This window comes from Lithobates pipiens, unplaced genomic scaffold (assembly GCF_037356315.1).
Source record: "Lithobates pipiens isolate NorthernLeopardFrog02 unplaced genomic scaffold, aLitPip1_a1.2 Scaffold_3, whole genome shotgun sequence".
Classification (NCBI taxonomy): Eukaryota; Metazoa; Chordata; class Amphibia; order Anura; family Ranidae; genus Lithobates; species Lithobates pipiens.
Window position 1 is genome coordinate 227045126 of NW_027507790.1, and position 25781 is coordinate 227070906.

At 40.6% G+C, this 25781-nt stretch overlaps 1 protein-coding gene across 1 annotated transcript in view; it reads right to left on the reverse strand.

Moving 5' to 3' along the window:
• Positions 1 to 623: 623 nt before the first annotated feature.
• SLC1A3 (solute carrier family 1 member 3) overlaps positions 624 to 25781 on the reverse strand; it is a 116243-nt gene continuing 91085 nt past the window's right edge. Inside the window, exons 4-10 of the mRNA XM_077462853.1 lie at positions 21563 to 21767; positions 15797 to 15839; positions 13988 to 14280; positions 12081 to 12314; positions 11802 to 11996; positions 7552 to 7686; positions 624 to 6434 (exon numbers count right to left, since the gene is read on the reverse strand). Of these exons, the coding sequence (XP_077318979.1) occupies positions 6230 to 6434; positions 7552 to 7686; positions 11802 to 11996; positions 12081 to 12314; positions 13988 to 14280; positions 15797 to 15839; positions 21563 to 21767 (1310 nt within the window). The 3' untranslated portion in view covers positions 624 to 6229. The remainder of the gene's footprint in view (positions 6435 to 7551; positions 7687 to 11801; positions 11997 to 12080; positions 12315 to 13987; positions 14281 to 15796; positions 15840 to 21562; positions 21768 to 25781) is intronic.

The following is a 25781-nucleotide window of genomic DNA, read 5'->3' on the forward strand; positions in this document are numbered from 1 at the left end:
AACCTTCTTCCCCAGAACACTAAAGATGGGTTGTGGATGGGTCTTCCAGCATGACAATGACCCTAAACATACCACCAAGGCAACAAAGGAGTGGCTCACGAAGAAGCACATTAAGGTCATGAAGTGGAATAGCCAGTCTCCAGACCTTATTGTATATACAATTTATGGAGGGAGCTGAAAATTTGAGTTGCCAAGCAACATCCGAGAAACCTTAAGGATTTAGAGAAAATCTGTAAAGAAGACAGGACCAAAATTCCTCCTGAGATGTGTGCAAACCTGGTAACAAACTACAAGAAACGTCTTACCTCTGTGCTTGCCAACAAGAGTTTCTCCACCAAGTAATAAGTCATGTTTTGCTTGGAGATCAAATACTTATTTTATTCACTAAATTGCTACTCAATTTATAACATTTGTATCATGTCTTTTTCTGGATATCTGGTTGATATTTTGTATCTATCATTTAAAATACACCTATGATAACAATTATAGACCCTTCATTTCTTTGTAAGTGATCAAATAATTATTTTCCCCACTGTAGTTTGTGGGCCCATTGATGCAATTGCTGACATGCATATTCTTTAGTAAATCAGGCTCAGTTATGGTATCCCTGCAAGAAAGCAACCTTTATACAATCTAATTTTTTTTTATTGAAAATACACCTACAAATACAGATGTTCAATTCACACTGGGTACATGAGACTAGAATCAGTGACATAGAAAAGACTTTCTATTGTACCCGATATTCACAAAAATAGTTAGTCAAAATCAGGTACATACAAGACAGATGATTTTTTTTTAATAAACTTTTAACAAATAAAAAATACCAACTTTGACATTAGAATCTTGTCATAAAATTTCACAGATATCAAGAAAATTAACAAAAAAAATGTACTGGCTAAAGTTAAGTTTTGTACAAGCGTAAACATTTTATCTATTATAAAAATATTTCTACTTTACATTTACATAAGATCTGTTTTTCTCTCTATTCATATTAGCAAAATAAAACATTTATATTGTATATGTGTAATTCTGACTTGTCATGTAATGCCTGTATTTTCCTTATAAAGGTACCCAGTTTACAATTCTAAAAATACAGCGATATCTCCGAGATAGTACAAACTCTTCATTCATGAAAACAACTCTCTTTTCTTTCACAAATTATATATACAGAACAGGTATTACATATCCTTCAAAAAAAGGTAAAAAATAACTTTCAAATACATTTGGGCTCAAAGTCAGGTGAGTTCAAGAAATCACATTTAAAGTTGAATTTCTGCCAAAGAGTAGGGCAAGGTTAGAACCTTCACGATAGTTTAATTGCTGTCTGTGTCCCGTTGGAGAGCTTTAACCTCACTTCATGTCCTTTTGACTTTGGACAGGAACCAAAGACAATTCTCTTTTATCAGGGATACAGATAGAAATAGGAACTTGACAGAGGTTCTAACCCTTTGCTAGTCTTTTGTCTTTGCAAAACTAAAAGTTTTGCCTGTGGTTCCCCTTTAAATGTTTTAAATTGTTAACAGTGATTTATACTTTGTTTTATAAAAGTAAAAAAAAATAAAAGAGACACTTGTGCTTCCTTGTGACTAACGTAAACCTTCATAAGATGCCTGCTTTCAGGTGTGAAAGCAATACAACAAGCTTCTGTCTAAAATGCATAATAATAGCAACTCAAAGTTATGGGGCATTCTACCCAAAATGTAGGTGAATCATCAAACAGCTTCTTTCATTCGAACCTTGGCAATGAGATCACCAAATTGGTGTTTGCCTACCCAACTGGAACACTGAGAAGAACCATTCTTTTGAGACTCTAGGTCAGAGGTCTTAAACTGGTGGCCCTCCAGCTGTTGAAAAACTACAAGTCCCATGAGGCATTGCAAGGCTGACAGTTAAGAGCAAGATTCCCAAAGGCAATGGCATGATGGGACTTGTAGTTTTGCAACATCTGGAGGGCCACCAGTTTGAGACCCCTGCTCTAGGTAATCCTTCCCAGGAAAAAAAATCACCAGTAATCTCGATAATAGAGCCCAGCTTTAATGTGCATTGCTTTAAATCAAATCTGAAATATTAGGTGGACTGTCCCTTTTAATGGTGACAGTGGAAAGTGGAACAAGGGTATGTGAAGACATTGTATTGATTTTACCTCTGTGTCCCATTATCTTCCAGTGCACTGGTGAATAATCCTAGAGTGACTTGTATGATCTATTTAGAGGTATGAATAGTATGTTTGTGGAATTCCATTTGAAATGAATACATTATACAGTACTATTATTGGATAGCCCCTATCTAGTCTTTTGCTTATTCTATGTATGTGCACCATATCAAATTCACAAAGATAAAAAAAACAAACATACAAATGTTGTATTTTGGGTAGTTGGTCTACTTGGTTTTGGCCAGTATAGATAATATTGTACAGGTGTAGTAAGTAAAAAAACATACTCTTCTCTTTTCTTGAGGGATTTATTTACTAAAGGAATCATTTATTGTTCACTTGCAGGGTGCGCCTATTTTCCCTTCAATCATCCATTCAGGTGCAAGGAAAATGCCTTTTATATTTATATTCTCATATAAAGAATAACTCTCTCTACAGATGACCACATTATTCAGATTTGGCTTGGGTTTGAGATTAGCAATAACTAAATTGTGAAAAGCTATAAAAGCAATTCATTCAGTTTATATCTAATCAAGTGTGGTCTTTTCTCTACGGAGATTACAGGAAATTTTTTTTTGATTAACTGATCAAATCTAAGGTTTATGTAATTAGCATGTGCCCAGCTTTAATGTGCATTGCTTTAAATCAATGCATTATGGGATTTAAAGGTTAGGTTAACTTTTTCCCAGAAAATAGCCCATGCAGTCAAGAGGTTCCAGTAGATATTGAAAAACTGTGCAGCTTGTTTCCTCATTTTAGTCATACCATTCGGGCCCCCTGGAAACCTAGGTGTAAAACTCCCAGTTAGCAATCACCACATTCTGCCTTGTTAGTGCTATTCCTGTAACGCTCAGAGTGAGCGGCCAACAGTTTTCATGTCCTGGTAACAAGGGAGGTCGTGGAGATTACTATCTAGGAGTTTTTCATCCAGGTTTCCAGAGGGGAACCTGACAAAACAGGTATCCAACTGTCAGCCCTCAGGCGACCTCTGACCCTCAAGAATCTAGCTCAGATACAGTAAGGCTGCTTTCACGCTGGGACAGGAGGGCGTTGATAGTGAAACGCCACTAGTTTTAGCAGTGCTTTACCGTTGTTTTAGTGGCGCTATTTGGCCGCTAGCGGGGTGCTTTTAACCCCTGCTAATGGTCAGATAAAGGGTTAAATTCGCCCATGCAGGTGCTTCAGCAGCGGTGCCCATTTATTTCAATAGGCAGGGGCGGTGGAGGAGCGGTGTATACACCGCTCCTCCACCCCCCCTGCCTATTGAAATACACCACTCCTTCATGGCCCCAAAGATGCTGCTTGAAGGACTTTTGTAACATCCTGCAAGCACACTGCCCCAGTGTGAAAGCACTTGGGCTTTCATTAAAAAGGATAGTTAAATCCTTGTAATTGGCCATCTAGGAATGTGTGGGTATGGCTTTAGCATTAGGCTGGGTTCACACCAATGTGATTTGGATGCGGGTTTCTACACATCCAATTCGCATGACAGGTGACTGTGACCGGCTCTCAATGGAGCCGGTGCACACATCTCTGTGTTGGCCGCAGAGTGCATTGCACAGGGATCCTGTGTGTCTTCGGCTCCACTTCAGGTCCGAATTCAGGCAAAAATTCAGGCCTGATTCGTCCCTGAAACAGAGAACAGGGACTCACTGGACCCCTGCTGAAAGCTACATCTGAGGACAGTGTGAACCCAGTCTTAAACATTGACTTTTTCTCAAGGTGCTCATGCACATTACAATTTGATTGTATAAACTCCTTTAAATTGCTAGATATAATTTACCGGATATAGATTGAATGGATCGGTTGGGTAGACCCTTGCGCTACATAGTTGTTGATAAATCTGCATGACTTTGTAGACAGATTGTACAATAACATTATGTGGATCCCTTAAAACTGACTGGATTCTACAGGAAGCACAGATTTGCCTGACCAGAAATTAAACGGACTCCTTTAGTAAACCACTATCCATAAACTACCATTAACTTTCTTTTAATTCATGACTTTAACATCCTCTATGTCTTTCTATAACCATCTATGCTGTTTTTTTCCATTCTATCAGACAACATCTTTTCCAGCATTATTATTACTTTAGACGCTAAACTCTCGCTTTACATTCATTCTGTTACATTCAGTTCAGGATTCCTGCTCTTCCAGATTAGAGAACTTATCCGCAAGGCCTTCCCACCTTATGTTTGTGGGTTAGTTTTTTGTGTAAATGTGTTCTATACATGAGGAATGATAATAGTGGTGCTTACACTACGAAGACAGGGAATCTCTTTGAAAGAAATAAATAGCTTGTGGTTTAAAGTGTTTTTAAAGTCAAAAGTCAATTAACACTCTAGATGTCGCTAAACTCAACCTCCAGAAGGTGGGATTTTTCAGAACTAAATGTTTATATTTTCTATCTGTTATGGTCTGATTTGTCATGTATTATCAATGCGTGTGGAAAATGTAGTAATGCAGTAGTGTGGTAAGCCAGGAACCCATGATGTCCAATCAGAGGTTACCTTTCATCAGAACAATAGGTTTATTTTCCAAATACTAAAGACTGTTCAGGAGCATCCAGGGGGGCCCAGCTACAACCTTCATTCTCCTGCAGTAAACCAGAGGGATAGTACAATTGGTCAAAGCTATGTACCTACCTGTTACATCATATAGGAGGATATACTTGTAAGCATCTATTGCCCAAGGGAGTCCTGCTAGTACAAACAATGCAAAAGGGGTAACTTTTTATGCTTATTGTAATCCTTATCGATGCCAATCAAAGCAATGGGAGCCAAAGCTGCACCCTGCCTAGGACCCCATTCTGCCCTAATATGTCCTTGGAGCTTAGTAGGTAAGATGAAGCTGTGTTAATGTCAATCACACGATCACATGCAATAAAAAAATCCTGTTTTTTTTTTTTATTCTCTTGAAAACGATCGGGCATTCAAAGTACACATAGCTTATTTATTAAGCTAAGTGACCATTCCCTTTTGTTAAGTAAACAGTCTAAAATTCTTTTGTAAATGAGCCCCAATGACTTCTGATTAGTTGCTATGGATTAATCTGCTGTCCACATATATACAAATAAGCTTGCTGCTATTACTGAGCTCTCATATGAAAATGCTTGTTGTCTGCATCTTATGTTGATATAGAAATTTAAATACTTTGCTAGCAGCATGCCTGTCCTGGGCCAGTGATTCAAAAAGTTGACAGCCAGTCAACTATTATTTTTAGAGGGAGGTCAGAAATGGTACTCTGTGTATTGCTCTCAGTGCTGCTTCAAAGCTGGATTTGTCATCTGCCAGTAAATCATTCCTTAACCCCCATTATGAATGGAGGTATAAGGAATTTTAAGAGCAAAATAAGATGGCCAAAAAAACGACCTTACTGATATGTTATAAACACAAACGTCCATAGAGGGCTAAGCAACCTGAAGCCTACCTACGATCTACAATCCCCCAGGATGGCTTGCAGGTGCCCCCACAACAGCTAGTTGGCAGCAGTTTGTCCAGAGCTAAACCATATTTCAGGAAATTGTGGGGGAAAATGAATACTTTCTTTACTCTATGGTTGTTACACTTTCAAGTCACTCAGTAGTTTCTATAAGAATAAATCAAATGCATCATTGGCACTGTGTGTGCTATATTATAGAAAAAAGGTTATTCTGCTGTACAACTGACCACTATGGACAAGGAACTAAAAAGGACCCCCCCCCCCAAAAGAAACAAAATAATCTGTGTTTTTTTTATGGAGTGAAGAGACTTTTTTTGAATAAGAAATATTCAAGAAGACTCTCAGCTACTTGGGTTCCCCATTCATAAAAGTATGAGAGCAACACAACAAAATAAAAAAGGATGTACAAACAATGCAAGATTTGTTTCCTGGTTAGCACAGAGATGGCAGGGCCACAATGGCAAAATGTTACATTGTATGTTTCACATTGTACAGACACAGGTATTGTGACACCTGCGGATGTTGAATCTCTGATTGCTCCCCGGTGTTGCCACCGTCACGAGACCCGACGTTTGATGATAGAAAAGAATGGGAGGATTGTGATTCTGGTCATTTAATCAGGACACATTGTGCTGCCTACATCTTGGTCTCACTGTCTATAGGTTTCTCTGTTTCGTTTTCCTGGGAGATGAGCTGGTAGGGCTTCTTCATCTCGTTTTCTTCGATCACTGAGTTGCCCATCTCAGCATCATTTTTCTTCAGCTCATGTCTAGACAGGTGTTCCACTATGCCGGCACCGAGAGAGTCACCAAGCACATTTGTGGTGGTTCTGAGACGATCCCTGAAAAAACAACAAAGGGTCAATAGAGACTCTTGTCCAAGAAAATTCCAAGATAATGGTATCCACATGATTATTTTACTAGTCTGTGTATTATACACTTTAAAGTTCATCTTAAATTTTTAAAATAATTAGATGTGTTCTACCATCTATTGTCTCTGAGCAAAATATACAAATATTCAGAAAATTAGATTAATGCTATTTTATATGACTATAGTCATTTAAATAAAGGTTTATATTTTGCTTTCTTGCAATAACTAATAAAGTAGTGGAAGGAAATACGTAAAATTTCTCCTAAAGCTACACTTATTCTATATAAGAAAATACACTGATATGAAATTGAAAGGTGAAGCTCTACTAACAGTAGCCCAATGGTTTACAGTGATAGAACTACATTATATAAGTTATGGAAATGGGAAATGCCTAGGCAAACCATGTCCGTGAACATTTTTGGAATCTATGACAATACTGCATCAAGTTTCACCACCTAAAAAATCTATTATTTTTACACTTGAAGGCCAGCAGAAGCCTTGTTATTTACTACTGTGCTGCAACAAAGGTTAGGATACCTTGTGCTAACAGCACACCGGAGAGCCAGACCTCAGAGTCTCCAGTCCGACATGGCCCCTGCATAGTGTTCCAATCACAAGTACTGCTAATGATTGTTCATTTCTCAATGTCGCATACACTCATGATTAGATTATATATCTATCATGTATAATAGCTATGCTAGATGGTCTTTATGCATTGTCCCATGAATCTCAAATCTATGTCCAGCTTTTCACTCCCTGTTTTTCTTCTCTTAGTTTAGACTTCTAGTCATGGCCTTAGTAGATCATGCTTTTGTTATGCGTTAATATTCATAAATAAAGCTTTATGTAAAAAGTATATTTTGCAACCAATTGGGCTAGAAAGGAAATATAATACCAGAGATGGTAATCTGTAACCACAGATTCCTAAGTATTTAGTGTGTCTGGTGATTCAGAGAAGTAACAGTGAGCCCTTGGTAGTCATAAATATACTAAATTAATTGTGTATAGTAGACAGCTCCAGAGCATAACCTGTCAGCCTATACTTTTGTTTTCAATGTCCTAAAATATTTCTGTCATTAAATACTTACAAGAACCAGTCAACAGCAATGATCAGCGTAATGTCCTCTGTAGGCAGTCCTACTGATGTCAGCACGATGACCATGGTCACCAGTCCAGCTTGTGGGATTCCTGCAGCTCCAATACTGGCTGCTGTAGCAGTGATGCTGCAATTGCAGAAAAAAATATATAAAGTTTACCTGTATTTAAAGAACAACTAAACTATACTTAGTATGCAGCATATATTGTTCTAAGTTTCATTAAGTTCAGAAGATACAGCAAAGGAGGACAGTGCAAAAAGTAAACATGGTCAACGCTCATGGGCACATCACAATACTTCAGAAGGTTGCAGCTACTGTTGTACAGTGAATGCAACATACATGTCCTATATTGTTTTATTGCTATATTCAAGGTATGTAAACTCATTAAAATTGTTTACTTGTTTTTTCTTAAAATCACATCAGATATTACACTAATATAGTAGGGTACTTCTACATCATTTCAGGAAAACTGGGTGCACTTTCCTTCTGTTCTCATGCTCTATTTCAAAGGGTAACAGGCATACCCTACTTTTAAGTACACAATGGGGTTTATTTACTAAAGCTGGAAAGTGCAAAATCAGGCATCACTTCTGCATAGAAACCAATGAGCTCCCAGGTTTTATAACCAAAGCTTAATTGAACAAGCTGGGGTTAGAAGCTCATTGGTTTCTATGCAGACGTGAGCCTGATTTTGCACTTTCTAGCTTTAGTAAATAAACCCTATTGCGTACTTAAAAGTATGGTTTGCCTGTACATAGTTATGTAGCACCCTCCTTATGAGATTAACCACCTCCATACAGGGAACTTTCGTCAGCTTTATTTTGGTGGTATTTGATCACTGCTGGAATTTTTATAAAAAAAAAAAAAAAAAGAAATAAGACAGAAAATTTTGAAAAAAAATACTTTTTCTAAGTTTCTGTCAGTAAATTTAGTAAATAAGTAGTTTTTCTCCTTCACTGATGTGGGTTGAGGAGGCAGCACTGATGGGCACTGATAGGCTGCCTTGATGGGCACTGATGAGGTGCCACTTTGATAAGACGGCACTTATGGACACTGATTAGGTGGCACTGATGAGGAGGCACTACTATGCCACACTGATGGGCACTGATAGGTGCCACTGATCAGTGCACTGATCAGTGCACTGATGAGCACTGATAGGCAGCACTGAAGTTGTTGCACAGAATGTGGTTGGGCAGTGCATATGTTCAGAGCCTCTGAGAGCAGCGTTTTTGTCCAGGAGGAGAAGTTCCCAGCAGGGAGGGCTGACTGCCTCCCTGGTTGTCCTGCTGAAGGTCCAGTCTGCTCATCAGGATTCATGCCTTGCAGAGAGGGCCTGTTCAGCCACAAACCCATTTCAGGGACTAGAGAGGGGTGTCACTGAAAACCTGCCTTAGGAGTTCACAGGGGAAGCCTATCTGCTACCAGAGAGTAGCATTCTAAGCAAAAAGGACACTGAGAGTACTGACCCAAAAGAGGAAGTAATTTCAGTGACTGATGTTTTTTTAACACCCCTTCTGCACAAAGTACAAGGCTTGCCTGGACTGGGTCATTGGTATCGGTGCCTCAGTGCTATCCACTTATTGTCCCACAAGCTTAGCAGCGCTACAACAAGGAAGTGCATGCTCATTGTTCCTGATATGTGGAGTATCCCACATCTCCATGAACCCTATCCAAGTTATTACTGCAATAAACTTTAATCACTTCAATACCAGACACTTTTACCCACTTCCTGCCCTGGCCAATTTTTAGCTTTCAGCGCTGTCACACTTTGAATGACAAAGTCATGCAACATTGTACCCATATAAAATGTTTATTTTTTTCCACACAAATAGAGCTTTCTTTCTTTCTTTCTTTTTTTTTTTTTTTTTTGCAAAACAATTAAAAAAAGACAGAAAATTCTGAAAAAAAAAGTTTTTCTTTGTTTCTGTTATAACATTTAGGCTCGGTTCACACAGGGGGCGACACGACTTGCCGCGCCGCGACCTGACAAGTCGCCCCCGTTCTGTACTACGGAACCGTTCTAAGAGGAGCGACTCGAGTCGCTCCGACTTAGAAAAAAGGTTCCTGTACTACTTTTGGGCGACCTCGGGCGACTTGCATTGACTTCTATACAGAAGTCGTTTGCAAGTCGCCGCTGAGGTCGCGGCAGGTCGCGGCGCGGCAAGTCGTGTCGCCCCCTGTGTGAACCGAGCCTTAGCAAATATATAATCTTTCTTCATAAATTTAGGCCAAAATGTATTCTACTACATTTCTTTGGTAAAAAGAACCCAAGTCAGTATATATTATTTGGTATGTAGGAGAGTTATAGAGTCCACAACTATATATATATATATATATATAAAAATTATATATATATATATATATATATATATATATATATATATATATATGAAAGATGATCAGTCCTGATGTACAGACAGCATATCTCATTTCTTGAGGCCTTAAATGCCAGGACAATACAAATATCCCTCAAATGACCCCTTTTTTGGAAAGTAGACAGTCCAAGGTATTTAGTAAGAAGCATTGCGGGTTTTTTAAAGTTGTAATTTTTTTTTGTCAACTTTTTGGGGAAAATGAAGAAATTAAAAAAATACGATTTTTTACATTTGTTTTACATACTGTCACCAGTGCAGTACAATGTCATTGTATAACTTGTGTGATGGTGATCATGGACACTGACTGGTAACATTAATGGTTTGTAAAGAAAACACTTTTAATAATGTTTTATTATATTTTTCTTCCTTATTTTACTTTTTTTACATGCAGTGTTACCATAGTAACCACTTTACTACTCTGGGGAGGTGATCAGGATTTTTTTTTACATATTGTGGTTGCTTATAACTGTGAATTTTACAGCTATAAGCAACCATTTTTTCTGAATGAAAACTACTCATTCAGTGTTTACCATTATGATTAGCTGTGATTGGCCATGACCATGTACAGATGGGCTTTGATTGGCCCTGTCTATACCATGCGATGGCTGTGACCAATCACAGAGCTCATCCCAATAGTACACAATGAAAGGCATGAACTAAAGCCTTTCATTGTGTACAACTCCTATGTGATCTGCTGTAAATGGTCACAGGGGTCACATAGTATCGGCAGTGGGCTGGTATAGTGATCTGTCATCAGCTGTGTCCAGTGGACACAGCAGGTGACAGATTGCACCGAAGTGTGGCCCAGGGGGGTCATATGATGTCTTCCCAGAACAACAATGCTCCCGCCCAGTCATCATTTTACAATAGACCAGGCAGGAAGGGGTTAAATGGGCAACCTGTATGGACTGCGATTTCTGGAATCAAAGTGTGAAGTTGCTGTTTGCCTGGCTGCTGCACTAGAAGGAATATAACCTGAGACTTTAAATCTGTGGCCCTAGTAAAGAGTAGCACTACAGTTAAATAGTGGGTAAGATTGAGTAAAGACAGCAGTCCATCCAGTTCCCACAGTATGTTGGTGTGTGTGACTGTGGGTGTGTATGTCACTACCATTTTCCGTTTCCATGTACATTGCGTTCACTAAGAAATACATCTAAACGTTGTTTCAATTTATCTACACTCCATGCTGACTCTAATAACTGTCAATGGGAGTTCCATATCCTTACTGCTCTAATAGTAAAGAACCCCTTACACAGTTTAAGATTGAACCACTTCTCTTCCAAATTTATTGTATGGCAGCATGTCTTCTTTAGAGACCTTAGGTTTAATAGTTTTCTCCTAATGCTAGTATCACCATTAAAAAATGTGTATATTGCAGTCATAGTTCCTCTTAAGCGTCTCTTCTCCAGGTTGAAGAAGTTTAATGATTGTAGTTTTTCCTCATAACTAAGGTCTTTCAGCCCCCTTATTAGCTTTGTTGCCCTTCTCTGGATTCTCTCCAGTTCCAGCACATCCTTCCTGAGGACTGGTGACTAAAACTGGAGAGCATACTCAAGATGTGGCCCAATCAGAGTTTTGTAAAGCGATGGAATTATAGTTTTATTTCTTGAGTAAATATCCCTTTGAATGCATGCTACTAGTCTGATAGCCTTGCTTGTTTTCCTGCAGTGTGTTCATAAGGCCCAGGTTGAGCTAGGTTGCAGGAAGCTGTTCCACAAGCACCACATCATAGCTTCCATGAACCTGTATCCATGACATAAACCACCGATACTAGATACACTGTAGGTCAGATGAACATAAAGGAGAGATGTGATGATAGGTGATATTTTTTGTTTTTGAGGAAGACAATTCAGTATATCACATTACCTGATTGTGATAATCTGTCCAAAGTTTAGGTCATAATTGTTCACCTGGGCAATAAAAATTGCTGCCAGGGCTTCATAGAGTGCTGTGCCATCCATATTGATTGTTGCTCCCACTGGCAGTACAAAGCGTGTCACCCTCTTATCTACCTTGTTGTTCTCCTCCAAGCACTTAAATGTGACTGGTAAAGTGGCAGAGCTGTAAATATAATACACTATGAATAAAGTCTGCAAGACATCCAATCATTATGCAGCAAATGTATACTGATGATAGAACCCTCACCTTGATGAGGTGCCCAGAGCTGTAATTAGGGCTTGTATCAGGCCTCCTATAAACACCCAGGGGTTTTTGCGAGTCACCAAAAAGTACAGCAAGGGCAATACAAAGATAGCATGGATAAGCAGACCAATGATGACCGTGATAGTGTACATGCCAAGCTGTCCTCCAACCACACCCATATCTTCCATCTCTGCAATCTTACCAGCAATTAGGAAAAGGATTCCAATTGGAGCATACCTATGGATCAGACAATCTATTATTAGTGCTGAGAAAAAAAAGTTTTTGTAAAAACATTTTGTTAATAAGATGAACTGATATCATTACAAGAACCAGTCCTTTACCTATGTAGTAACAGGTTTCTTCACGGGATGAACCATAACCAGCTGTCATTAGTCTTCCCCTCTCTTTCCAATTTACAGACCTTTACAAGATTCCTTTTTATGTATTTAACACATGGATGTGCTTAGGAAAGGTAAGTGGGAGCTCAGATACAGAGCCCTGCTTTGTGGGGAGGCAGAGGGAGGGTTCCCTCATACCCCAAAGTACTAGATATTTCTTGTGCAGTATGGCAAAAGGTTGGGATGGTGGGGGAGCAGGGTGTTTATCAGGCTTATTAAAACACTACTTGTCTGTTAGTTAGGGTGATTACTTTGCACAAACAGTATGTGTAGTTAAGCCACTGGGATAATATTTTAATGGGGGCTGACATATTTGCTCATCACATGTGCAGACTCTACTTCATGGCTTGTTTCTGCCCTCTCAGTGCAAGGTTATGGGTTTGGTCTCACTCAATAAAAAAATAATCTTCAAAAGGCTAACTGTGCTAAAGCTGCCCATTATAAATAGAATTTTGGCCATTTCAGCAGGCACCGGGCGAATTTCCATCCATCTATGGCTTGACAAAAGTTGATCTAACGATTGACTTCTCTCAAACGGGACTGTTGGAAAAATGTTGTTGATCAGCTGGCTGCAGCCACTGATCAGTGTATTCTGATAGAAGAGGAGTCCCACTCTCATAATGCAGAATTCCTCTATCCACCTCACATGTGTGCTGGTGTGACTAGGGGACACAGACTGCAATAATACTGACAGAGGCACTAACCCTGTCTTACTATATACTCTATTTAAAATGAAGGAGTTTAGCCTTAAGCACAAAATACTAACAACATTCCCTGATACAATTTATGATCAAATGTTCCTGGACACCTGACCAGAACACCTCTATGAGCTTGTTAGTGATTCCACTCCAAAACTGTTTCTATAACAGCCTCCACTATTACAATAAAGGTTTTTTACAAGATATTGGGGATTGTCTCTGGGAATTTGTGATCACTCAGCCGCTCAATCTGGCATTCCAACTCATCCCAAAACTGTTGAGTAAAGTTGAGGTCAGATCTCTGTGCAGGCTAATCGAGTTCCTCCATACTAAACTCATCAAACCAGGTCTTTATGGAGTGTGACTTTGTGCATAGGGGTGCAGTCATGCTGGAACAGAAAGTGACCTTCCTCAAAATCCACAATGTTGGCACAAACATCCTGAATGTCTTGGTATGCTGTAGCATTAACTGTACCCTTCACTGGATACAACTGTAAATATAGTTAGGGCCACATGGGTAGGGATGATAGTCAGATGCCACAAATGTTTGGCCATGTAGTGTATGCAGATGCCTACCAGGGAGATAGATTACAAATTTTGACAGTGAAAAAAAAATTAAATAGTAAATTCTGGGTAAGGAGTAAGGAAAAAACATACAGAAGATCATTATTTCCTTAAAAAGGAAAACTAATATTGAATACTGTTGCAATGATGCTGCTCTCCAACCTTCAGCAGTGTTGCCCTAAAGATTAGTTCTTGCCTATTTGGAACATTTAGGATAGCCGATGTCCGTATAGCAAACGCTGACACTCACCACATTATAACAGCCACTAATCTCATAATAGCCTCATTGAGGCAGTCAAAGAATTCTTTTAGGGGTTTTCCTTGTTCTTTCATGTTTCCAATCACCAGCCCGAAACACATAGAAAAGACCACAAGTCCCAGTGCATTCACCCCATTCACTGATCCAGGCACAGGGATCATTTCCTCTCGAAACTTGGTCAGAGTCTCCATGGCATCTGATACATTATTCATAACAGCAGATAGTAATGTTTCATTCTCTGGAACTGGAATCTTGAAGAGCTTCTTCTCATAATGTGTTTTGAACTAAATACAAAAAAAATTACAAATGGTCAGTGTCATTCCTCCTAAAACATGTTTAACTGCGCTAATGGGTAAAAAATAAATATAAAGCTGCTAGCACACCATTAGATACCCATGGCTTTAGTGTCAACAAAAATCAAACAAGTGCGGTGCTAATTATAGAGTACCTAGCGAATGAACCACCAAATAATTATAACCTCAGGTATAATCCCAAGAGTGTAACCAATTCATCAAAAATCCATATAAAACAAAACAAACAAAAAAAAAATAGAAAATTATTGTCCACAATGTATAAATCAATGTCCTTAGTGGTTGAAAACAAAATGTGCTTGTGAATATCAAACCTGAGAAAAGATAAGAAAAGGAGATGTTGGGGAAAATCTTCAAAGTGTTAAAAAACACCATACTGTATATGTACTCCTCCACACAGAGGCTTACTGCAAGGATACGACCTCTAATATAGAAAGATCACACAATGCTTGAAAATATCAGACACACCGCGGCAGTATATCAGGGGTACTTCCTCTTCCATCCACAATAATGTGTATCACCTAAAGTATAAATTAGGCAAGAAGCTCTGTAAAAACAATGTAGTCTCTAGTCCGGATATTAAGTGGACCACTTCCTTGTCCCCCGTGAGCTCCTGATGATGTCAGCTGTGACAAAACTGGAGCGCCCAATAATATCAGTTGTGATAAAATGCATATAGCAGAGCCAGATGCTTGTGACATCACCACGCACCATGGCCAAAGAGTTTTGTAATGGAGAGGGCAAAGTCTGATGGTAAACTGAGAGACTAGTTCCCCATCGTACCTGCTTTATTTTTGATTGGCTGCGCACAGCAGTGGTCAGTCCAATAGTGCCTTTCAAATTCACTATCTGCACATGCTTTCTTTCAAATGTAAAAAATGGACCAGATGGAGAACGATTTCCTCATTTCCCCATTAGGCTCTGCCCACCCACTGACAAGCCACGTCCTAAATATGAGCAATGATATGACCAATGCTAAATCAGCCTGGGCATACCATACTGTGCAGGAAGCAGTCACATTCAAGACAGCTTCCCAGCACAGGCGTGGCCTGCTCTGAGCACCTCTGTACGCCAACTTCAAACTGGTCTCAATTACCACCAGTTTCCTAATCTGAGAACTGGCGGTAATTCTTTAAGAAGCTATCACTGCCATAGCAATAGATTCTTAAAGTGGCAGTAGTTAGAACTACATGAATTTGTAATGTTACCAACACTGGAGCAAATTCCTCCCTGAATTAGGTGCAGGTAGTTCTTAAGGGAGTAGGGCTTTTTTGAATTTTCCTGAATGTTTTTATAATGCTACAATTGGAATATAGAGCGAGCTGTAAGTAAAAGGCCACCTCTATGTGACACTTTGGAATAAATAACGGCTCACCTAAACTTGCGGTCAATGCAACAAATCTGCATACAGTTCTGATTCACCTAATTCCCTTTGCTCACCCCTACAAGGACTGAGTAAATAAATATTTTTGAGTGTACTATAACTTACCTGTTTAAAGCAGGATTCCACCATGTTTGGAGGGAACATATTTCTAGAAGAAAAGTGATAAAGGTTTGGTAAATATTAATAAATATTAAATATAGCATAATTTTCATAGTAATCATTAGACTTATCCAATCAAACATATCCAATGAGATGCAGAGCTAGACTAGTCAGATATTTCACAATCCTGAGATCACCAACAGCCTTCTCATATAGCACCAACACAGTAAAAGATATATTCTTTATTACATATCATTTGATTGTTGATATTGTCATGTTACAATAAAAAACATAAATGTATTTTATTGAGATTTTATGTGATAGACCAACACCAAGCGGCACATAATTGTGAAATAGAAGGAAAATAAAAAAATGTTTTTCAATTTTCTTTACAAATAAATATCTGAAAAGTTTGGCCTATTTGGATAAAATGGCTGACATCCTACTGCTTGTTCATCCACTGTAGAATGAGTGTCTGTAATTCCTGAATCCAATACGTTTATAGGAGCATATTCATCCTCCTCCTCTCTTATTGAGTAGAAACCTCTTATGAGCTTGAAAGCTTAAACCCATAGTGTATTTCTGACGATTATTACGGAAATGCTTGTAGACATTGGATTGTTTGATAAATTTAGGATTAGCATCCTCTCAAATGTGCTACCATAATTTACTAAATAAACTACATCACTTGTATTACTATTAACAATTAACATACCATTTGTAATATAATGTTTCCTTGTCAGTGATGTGATACCCTGACCAACGTTTATATATTTGCAACAGTAACATTTTTGTCTGCTATACCTATAGGTGCCCTTTATATCTAACCATGTGCGTCTCTCATATTTTAGCATTGCAATATCCTAACAAAAGCTTGGAGACAACATATTCTCCAGGGTATGAGCTTGTTAACCCATATATCTGAATTCCTTTGATAAGACTTTGTATTAAATAGAATCAGTATACAGTACAGTAATATTCTTTTTTTTAAATTATGTGTTGACAACTTCCTTATATTGCAAGATGTAGTAAAAACTTGTACACATCCTTTTGCATTATCTCTGCTTGCTTTTTCATTGGAGGCTAGGTTTATTGGCAACTATTTTGGATATCCTCTATCTTTAAACAGTAGACCTGCTTTCGATTAAACACGTAGACTCCTCAGAACAATTTTCTTTCACATGAACTAGTTCACCTACAAGTAAAGATCTGATGGAATGTCTAGGGTGGCAACTTTGAGCTTAAAGGTATTTCCTGCTGCTGCCTTTCTTTAGAAGCTGGTTGCAATATTCTCTCTTTCCACATATCTCTCTATTTTAGGAGCCACAAAAAAAATCAATGCTCATCCCAGTTTGTGGTAAACAGAAGATTATACTGTTTTTTGTTGACTTGCCTACAAAGCCCTGCTGTTTAGATTCAATACTGTATACAATAGTATTTCCAATAATCCACCTCCCCTCATGCTCTGTGTCAGTTTCATTAAAGTGGAAGTAAACCCATCAATTAAACAGTTTAAAAAAAACAGTTACATTCCTGGCATGTATCGGTAATGTAACTGTCACGTTGGTTGTGCTCTCAATCAAACTGTCAAATCAGCCAATTGCTGGTGTCATAATTGACCACATGTGCACTACCAGTTCCTGACAATCACAACAGCAAAGACAGAAATGAGGCGGAGAGAGGAATTTAAAGGGGGCTTGCATTGCTGACTTCTCTGTCTGTACATGCCTGGCTGTCCAACTGACTCTCTTGCTTCAATATGCTGAGAATCAAGCAGAAAATCTGACTTTTATGACCTGCTTACTTGTTGCAGGTTAGTAAGTCAGGAGCATTGAAGCCCAAGGGTCAGTATAAAAGCCAGCCAACCAGCTGTGGGTTAAACTTAGCAGGTCTCCATAGTTCTGGAGCACACATCAAATGCCCTAATCCAGGGGTCCTCAACCCCTGGGCCGCAGACTGGTGCTGGGCAGTGGGCTGTGACCTGCTAGCAGCGGGGCTGCGAATGCTGCACTGTCAGAGGTGCGGCACCTACCCTGCATCACTGCTGTTCTGCCCTCACTCAGTACACACCACCTGCCTACCTCTGTTCTCAATGGACCAGTGCTGCTACCAATGCAGTGAGAATCAGAATCTGGCTGCAGACGATGTGGCAAGTGACAATCAGCATTTGGTGGCAGGCAGCGTGGCAAGTGATAATCTGCATTGGGTGGCAGGCGAAGTGGCAAGTGACAATCCCTATTTGGTGGCAGACAATGGTGGCAAGTGTCAAGCTGCATCTGGTGGCAGGCGACGTGGCAAGTGACAATCAGCATCTGGTGCCAGGTGATGTGGCAAGTGACAATCTGCATCTGGTGGCAGGTGACATGGCAAGTGACAAACTGCATCTGAAGGCAGATGACGTGGCAAGTGACAAGCTGCATATGAAGGCAGGTGATGTGGCAAGTGACAAACAGCATCTGGTGGCAAGCGACAGTTACAAGTGACATGCTCAGGGCTCCCACTCATTCTGCAGTATGGTGAGTTGAACTATTTAATTTATATTACACTGTAATAATAGAAATAATGTGCTTCAAATGTCCTAACACCATATCAACCATGGTGCCGTAATGATTGAAGCATTAACATCAGCCATTACTCGCAAAAAAAATCGCATACCCCGCCCCTGCACACCAACCACCCTCCAAAGGGCCTTGGCAAAATTTTCTTTTACGCAGCTGGTACCCGGTGGCAAAAAGGTTGGGAATTGCCGCCTTAAACAATCCTACTGGTTTATCATGATAATGGATGCAATACTCTTTTACTGTTTGTCTTTACCCCTTAAATAAAATAAAAATAAAAAACAGTACTATAGAAAGTCTTTAATTTATTGCCTTTAGGCTTAAGGTTGATTAGGTCAATGGCCCACAGCCTTTCCGACAGCACTGACCACTAAACTCACAATTTTGAATCCAGTGGACCACTAACATGAATTTTACATGCCTTATACATACAATACTCGGTCTCTCTACCCCCCTCTATCCGCATCTGCATCACACTGCTGCGTTACACAGACTCATCATTGGATCCATTATTGGATCCAGCCATGTGCTTGAGCTCCGTGCTCCCTTCTACAGTCTTTGATCAGCACTGCCATTTAAATTTCCCTCCTTTCCCTCCTTCTTCACCTCCCGTTCTCTGCAGTTCACAGGAGCCAGAACTACAGAGGAGGCATCAGGTATCAATGCGCACTGACAGCATTGACTGTCAGTATGTACTGAGAACCACACTGGAAACATCATTTGATGGTATGCATCTGCTACAATGTTAATTTGTGGCAGGACCCCTGGGGAGCAGCAAAATTTTCTCGTGAACCATCAGTGGTCCACGTACTACTGGTTGGCGACTGCTGTTCTTGTGCATGCTAGACACGTTAAGGAGCTGGAGAGGTCACTATGTAAAATAAAGATTTAAATTGGGCTTAATACTAAAAATATACAGTTTGTCTGTTTAAAGCGGGGTTCCACCCTAAAGTGGAACTTCCGCTGATCGGAACCCTCCCCCCCTCCGGTGTCACAATTGGCACCTTTCAGGGGGGAGGGGGGTGGAGATACCTGTCAAAGACAGGTATTTACACCCACTTCCGGACATAGACTCCCGTGGGAGTCTATGCCTCTTCCTGTCCTGCCGCGCTGTCTGCTGGGACACACACGGGTCCCAGAGACAGCGCGGACAATTCCTATTGCGCTACGCCACTCGCGCATGCGCAGTATGGAACCGGGAAGTGAAGCCGATTCGCTTCACTTCCTGATTCCCTCACCTAGAATGGTGGCGGCAACAGTCGAGAGCCGAGCGATCGATCGGCCTCAGCTGCCGGCATCGCTGGACCCCGGGACAGGTGAGTGTCCATTTAGTAAAAGTCAGCAGCTGTAGTATTTATAGCTGCTGGCTTTTAATATTTTTTTCCCCAGTACAGTCCTGCTTTAATAGGATAGTTGTTTAATATGGTAAAGCAACTAATAATATAAATAAAAAATAAATCTAGCAAACCTTTAGCACACTGGTGGCCAACCTAGGAGTCCTTCAACGTGGCTCTTTTTATCTTTTTTCTCGCCAGAGGGCTGCACATAATATTCAGTAAATGTACTGTTGCAGGAGATGGTCAGAGGCTGAAAACATGCTATAGATCAGTGATGGTGAACCTTTGCACCCCAGATGTTTAATAACTACATTTCCCATGATGCTCACCTAGTAGTAGTTCCAAAACATCTGGGGTGCCAAGGTTTGCCATCACTGCTATAGGTAATGTAAGAGACTGGGACCATATTTCAGAAGATGGTCATAGGCTGCAGACACATTACATGAGACTGCTATGGATCACTACTAATACAGTCTTTTTTCAGGTCAGTGCTTCCAAGCTTGCTCTCCTTACAGCCCCCTTAAAAATGATGTGGACATTTGATATTTTTCTCCGCAAGATTCAATATAAAGGATCATCAAATAAAAAACATAAAAATTAAAAAGAGATGGACAGCACAGAAAAGAGTAAAATACTGTGAAAGAAAGAAACAAAACCATTTGCATACTGGAAGCCAGTCTATAGAATATGTTTAATGGCACCAGAACATAGGATAGCACCTCTGGACACACAGTAATTGCCAAAGGGCAGCAGGTCCTTAGTTAATGCCATTTCTGATTAGAAGCAGCAGAGCACTGTCACAAACATGACAGCGCCTAGGCACCTTCTGCTCCTCCTGCTTTACAGGAGCCTATCAGGAGTTTTGTACCATGAGAAGCCCATCACAACTGCTCCAGCCTTAGATCTCTGAATATTGGACAAATTGTGCATCAAACAAATCTCACATTTATGACTTCACTCTTAAAAACACATTTTTTGAGGCAAACAGCCGAACAGTACATGCCTACAGAACCCCACCTGGAGTCCACCCCTTTGACACATTTACCCCAATGAGGTTAGGCATACCCTGCAATGTGGAGATTGGTCACAGCTTAAGGACCTACAGGTTTTGTTTTGATCTTCTGGATTTATCTTGATCTTCTAACTATTGGATTAGTTTGATGGTGCCCAAGTCATTGGAAACTTAACTGAAGACTTCCCATATGCAATGACTATACAACATATTACATTATGACATATGACAACAACCCACATGGCTGGCCTGGTTTACATTCTCTCTCTTGCAAAAGGGATTTTTCTGCCTCAGCCTCCACCACCAAATTATGTTTACACCTCAGTATAAGGAGCCCTCTTTTGTGATATGGGAAAATGGACCCTCTGTTACTGTACTGCAGTTGGAAAGTAGGTTCAATTCTTTTAAAACCCCTGTTACATCTAATCTGACATTCCCTGAAATGTCCTTGTGTTTCCACAACTGGGTGTTCAATCCATGGTGAGTTTCTTGCCTAAAGGAGTACCAGGAATGTGTTTTTGATCATAACACTGGGACTGATCCTATGATAACAATAAATGCAGTACCTCACACTAAACCAGGGTAGGCAACCTCAGCTCTCCAGCTGTTTTGAAACTACAATTCCCATGAGACATTGCAAGACCCTAACAATCACAGGCATGACTCCTAGAGGCAGAGGCATGATGGGATTTGTAGTTTCACCACAGCTGGAGGGCCGAGGTTGCCTACCCCTGCAATAAATGCTCATTTTGAAAGATTTCAGCAGCTGCCCTTGATGGTCAAGAGTACTTGAGCATCTGTCATGAAGTTTACTAAAAACTATGCAATGCATAAAAATGAATTTTCCCTTCCATTGTCAGCATACCTGATTAAATCCAGAAAGGCATCAGCGGCTGTGACCGGCTCAATCTTCCCCTCCCGATGCATCTTCTCCTTGCTGCCCTTACCAGGGTGGATAATGATGACAATGATGATTCCGATGAACACAGCAATCACTGTGGTTGTCATATAATAGACTACGGCTCTTATGCCCATCTTCCCTGAAGCTTTACTGTCCAGCGCTGCCATACCTAAAAGAAAAAGTACCAGCTGTATTTTTTTTTTATAATTGCAGGCTGAATTTGGCATAAAGATTAGTACAGCTATTAGTGTGCTAGTTCCCTGGCTGTCACATTGATGGTAACATTTCAATGTTTTCTAAGTTACAGACCTGAAATAGAAATAAAGATATGGAAGCCTGTCTGTGACTCAAAGGTATAGAGAAAATTGAGTACTGTCCGTGATACCTTTTTTATTTGCACTAACATATTTTTCATGGACAAGCTTTCGGGGGGGGGGGGTGTCCCCTTCTTCAAGGTCCAAGCCAGACATAGACAAGAAACTAGCATTTTCAAAAGGAGGCCCCCAATGGCACTGCACATACTTTTCTCATGACTGGTGAACTTTAAAATGGAAAATTGCTTTTTTGTTAAATGTATGCTGCCATGTTGGTGCCAGGAAAGAGTATTTACAGCCAAAACCTTTTTTCTTAGTTTTGGATTAGAAAGGGTTAGAACTCATCAGGTTTTTTTTTTCTGTTTTTGTATCCAGGGTACTAGTAAAGAGCTTTCCCCTCACTTCCTGTCCTTCTGTTCTTTAGTAAAGTAGGGGAAAGCTGCAGCCTCATGCCCCTGTTGTGGATTTTCCCCATGATCTTTCTGCTAAAACCATTAATAGGACAGGAAGTGAAGGGAACTCCTCACCACAGGGGCGGACTGACATTTCGGCCACTCGGGCACTGCCCGAGGGCCCCGGGCCACTAGGGGGCCCCATCAGGTTTGCCAGCCTCAGTAAAACCAGGGACAGTATGTAAAAATCTGTGTTTTTTTTACATCTGTCTCTGAAATGTCCCTTACCGACATCCTTTTGGTCTAAAAATCCTGAAATTATAGCTGCCCCACCTCTTCAGTACCGTCTCAGCCAATAGAAACATGTCTGTGTTTACTGTGTGGTGTGTACATGTATGTGTATACTGTGTGTGTGTATGTATACTGTGTGGCCCCATAATCTCTGATTGCTGGGGGCCCCATAATCTCCTATTGCCCAGGGGACCCATGAGTTGTCAGTCCGCCCCTGCCTCACCATCAACATAGACATTAAACTGCTTTTCTTTGCTTTTCTCTGACTAACCGTTGTACTGACTCGCTGCTGTTACCATGTGATCTTTGTAATAAATCACAGCAAATCACATGATAATTGTAAACAATACCATCTATTGTGTAAAATTGTGTTGCTAGCTGTGATTGGTCACAGTGATCACATGATACAGACAGGGCCAATCACAGCCCAACTGTACCATGTGATTAGCTGTGGCCAAGCACAGCTAGTCACAACAATACACACTGAGTGGATCCGTTTCATTCAGTAAAAATGGTTGCTTATACCAATGAAATTCATTGATATAAGCAATCATAATGTGTAAAAAAAAAAAAAAAAAATTCTAATCGCTATGGTAACACTGTATTGCTCTGGTCCCAGTGTGGTAAAAAAAAAAAGATCTCCATTCAACTGAATAGAACGCAATGCATGCAGTTGTTGTGCGGTAGTGTACTCAATAGTACAGTGAGCTCCTCTTAAGCTCCCTAGTTTTTTTTTTCGTTCAGCCCGCTGGGTTGAACTAAAAAAACTTACCATGTGAACCAGGCTCATTTGTAAGTTCTAAATGGCCACAGAGTGGCAAATATACCATAAATATCTACAACCAGGATCCCAGATGTTCCAATTTTTGTTAGCTCCTCAGCTTGTTCACCTGAGTGATGGGCTGAAAAGAGCCACTGCTGTTAACATGTATCTGTACATCCAGTGGCCCCCATGTTTAAGCTCCGGGGGACAAAGCAAAACACATTGGGGTGTGGCCTGGCGGGAACCCGGGCTGAGGTCTCTCCCACCACTACTACATTACCATAGGACTCTGTGGATGTGTGGCACCAGACATATTTTTTCTCTCTTCCATTTAGTGACTACAGAAGCTGGGATGAGCTCCATCCCTCGCCGGCACGCCTACAGCACATTCGGTATCATCTACATTACTCCCCACATCGATTGAGCCTGGGCGACACACTAACAAACCGTGGGTCATAGTGGTTACCTGCTGCTAGGGACAAATTTCTGACCCTGGATGCAGAGAGATTTTATCCAAGGGCAAAAATGTATCCCTACCTGCAGGTCACCACTGGATGTGCAGATACAGGTGGATACATGTTTACAGCAGCAGACAGCCTTGTATCTTTCAGACCATCACTCAGGTGTACAGGCTGAGCAGATATTAGAACATCTGAGATCCCGGTGCAGGTATTTGCAGTATACTTGCTGCACCATGGTCATGTAGGATAAATGAATGAGACCCAAGATTGGATTTTACCTAACCTTACTGTGTAAGTTGAGCAGGCGCAAGGGGCAACATATTGTGGTAGGCAGTATATTCAGTGATTTATACCTTAAAAAACAGTGTCCTAAGAAATTGTATGAAGTTTTTTTAAAAGATGAAAAAAAATATATATTGTGCACTGCCTACCACAGGATGGTGCCCTTTGCACCTGGTCAATATGGTTGGTTTTATTCAGTCTTAAACTGTAGTAAACCCAGTATTTGAACTTGTACCTACAAGTAAGCCTATAATATCGCTTACCTGTAGGTACAGTGAATATCTCCTAAACTTGTGGTGTTTAGGAGATATTCACATGGAAAGCAGCCGTGATGTCACCGGTGCATGTTCTCTGAAGGGAAGGCATACCAATTGGTTGTACTTCTCCTGGGGAGGAGTGCAGCTCCTTCTGCACTTTTGTGACCCATTTTTAGCCGACAGTCAGCTATAGCCCTCTGTCAGCTGACATCACTCAGCAGGTCCAGGCTGTGGAAAGATCCTTAAGGATTCACCCAGATGCCTGGACCAGCAGCTAGCCAGCCGCTCCTGTCCCCTCCACAGCCTGGCATTCCAGTGAGCTTAGGGGAGGGGGGGGGGTCAGAGCCAGGGACTGACAGTCACCACTCTTTGCTCACTGAAGGCTGAGAACTGAGTGATCAGTGGTCTTTGATCGCTCTGTTGTTTGTCTTAGAAGCAGATGCGGACAGATGCAACATTGGATTAATGATCCATCCACCTGGGTAAGTATAATTAAAAAAAAAACATCTCTTTGAAAGGAAAAAATATCCCCCTCTCCCTCCTAAGAACCCTCCTTCCCCAAAGCAAAGATTCCCACTGCAAAATATCTCCCTCCCTCAAATATCTGCCCAAAACGTAAGCCCCCTGTCTCTAAACCGACCCCTCCCAAGCAAAAATATCTCCCACAGTCAACACCCTCTCCCCCAGCAAAGATTCCTAATTATGAAGAAAATCTCCCTTCATCTAATCAAACTCCCTCCCAGAAGCAAATCACCACCCCCTGTAAACTTCTCTACAAGAAATTCCCCCCTTCTCCAAAAGCAAAGCCACCCCCCTTTCCTTAACCCCCCACCAAAAGAAACTCCCCCAGGCTGGAATCCTCACTTCCTCCTTCCCAAAACAGAAAATCGATGCCTCCCCACTTACCAGACCTCAGATATAGCACAGCACAGAAGTAGGAAAACGTCTGCATCCCCAGTCTCATCTGTATCTTCATCTGTGTCATATGATACATTGAGGAGGAGCCTAGGAGTTCCCTCAACCATGCCTTATCAATTTCCTGCATCTGAGACCTCCAAGTAATTTCATGCTTTTCAAGGGGACCCCTTATTAAACTGAGGGGGTGGGGCACAATAGAAGGGGGGCTGGTTTCTGCACTCCGAAACTCTGATTGCTTCTACTGTGCTGATGCTGAGGCTAAACAGCAAGGACACTGTCTGTGCATTTTGCCAGGATGCTCTGGGGGAGTTTGAACACCCCTGACCCCACCCTTATCTATGCCCCTGAATGATACAGTGGTGTTAACACAATTATAATGACAGTTAGATGAATTAATAGTAAAAACTGTTAAACTTCATACATTTTATCAAAGTGTAACATGCTTAATATTAATGTGAATATAAATTAATAATAAAAGAGTCCTTTATAAAGTCCCTAAATTCTT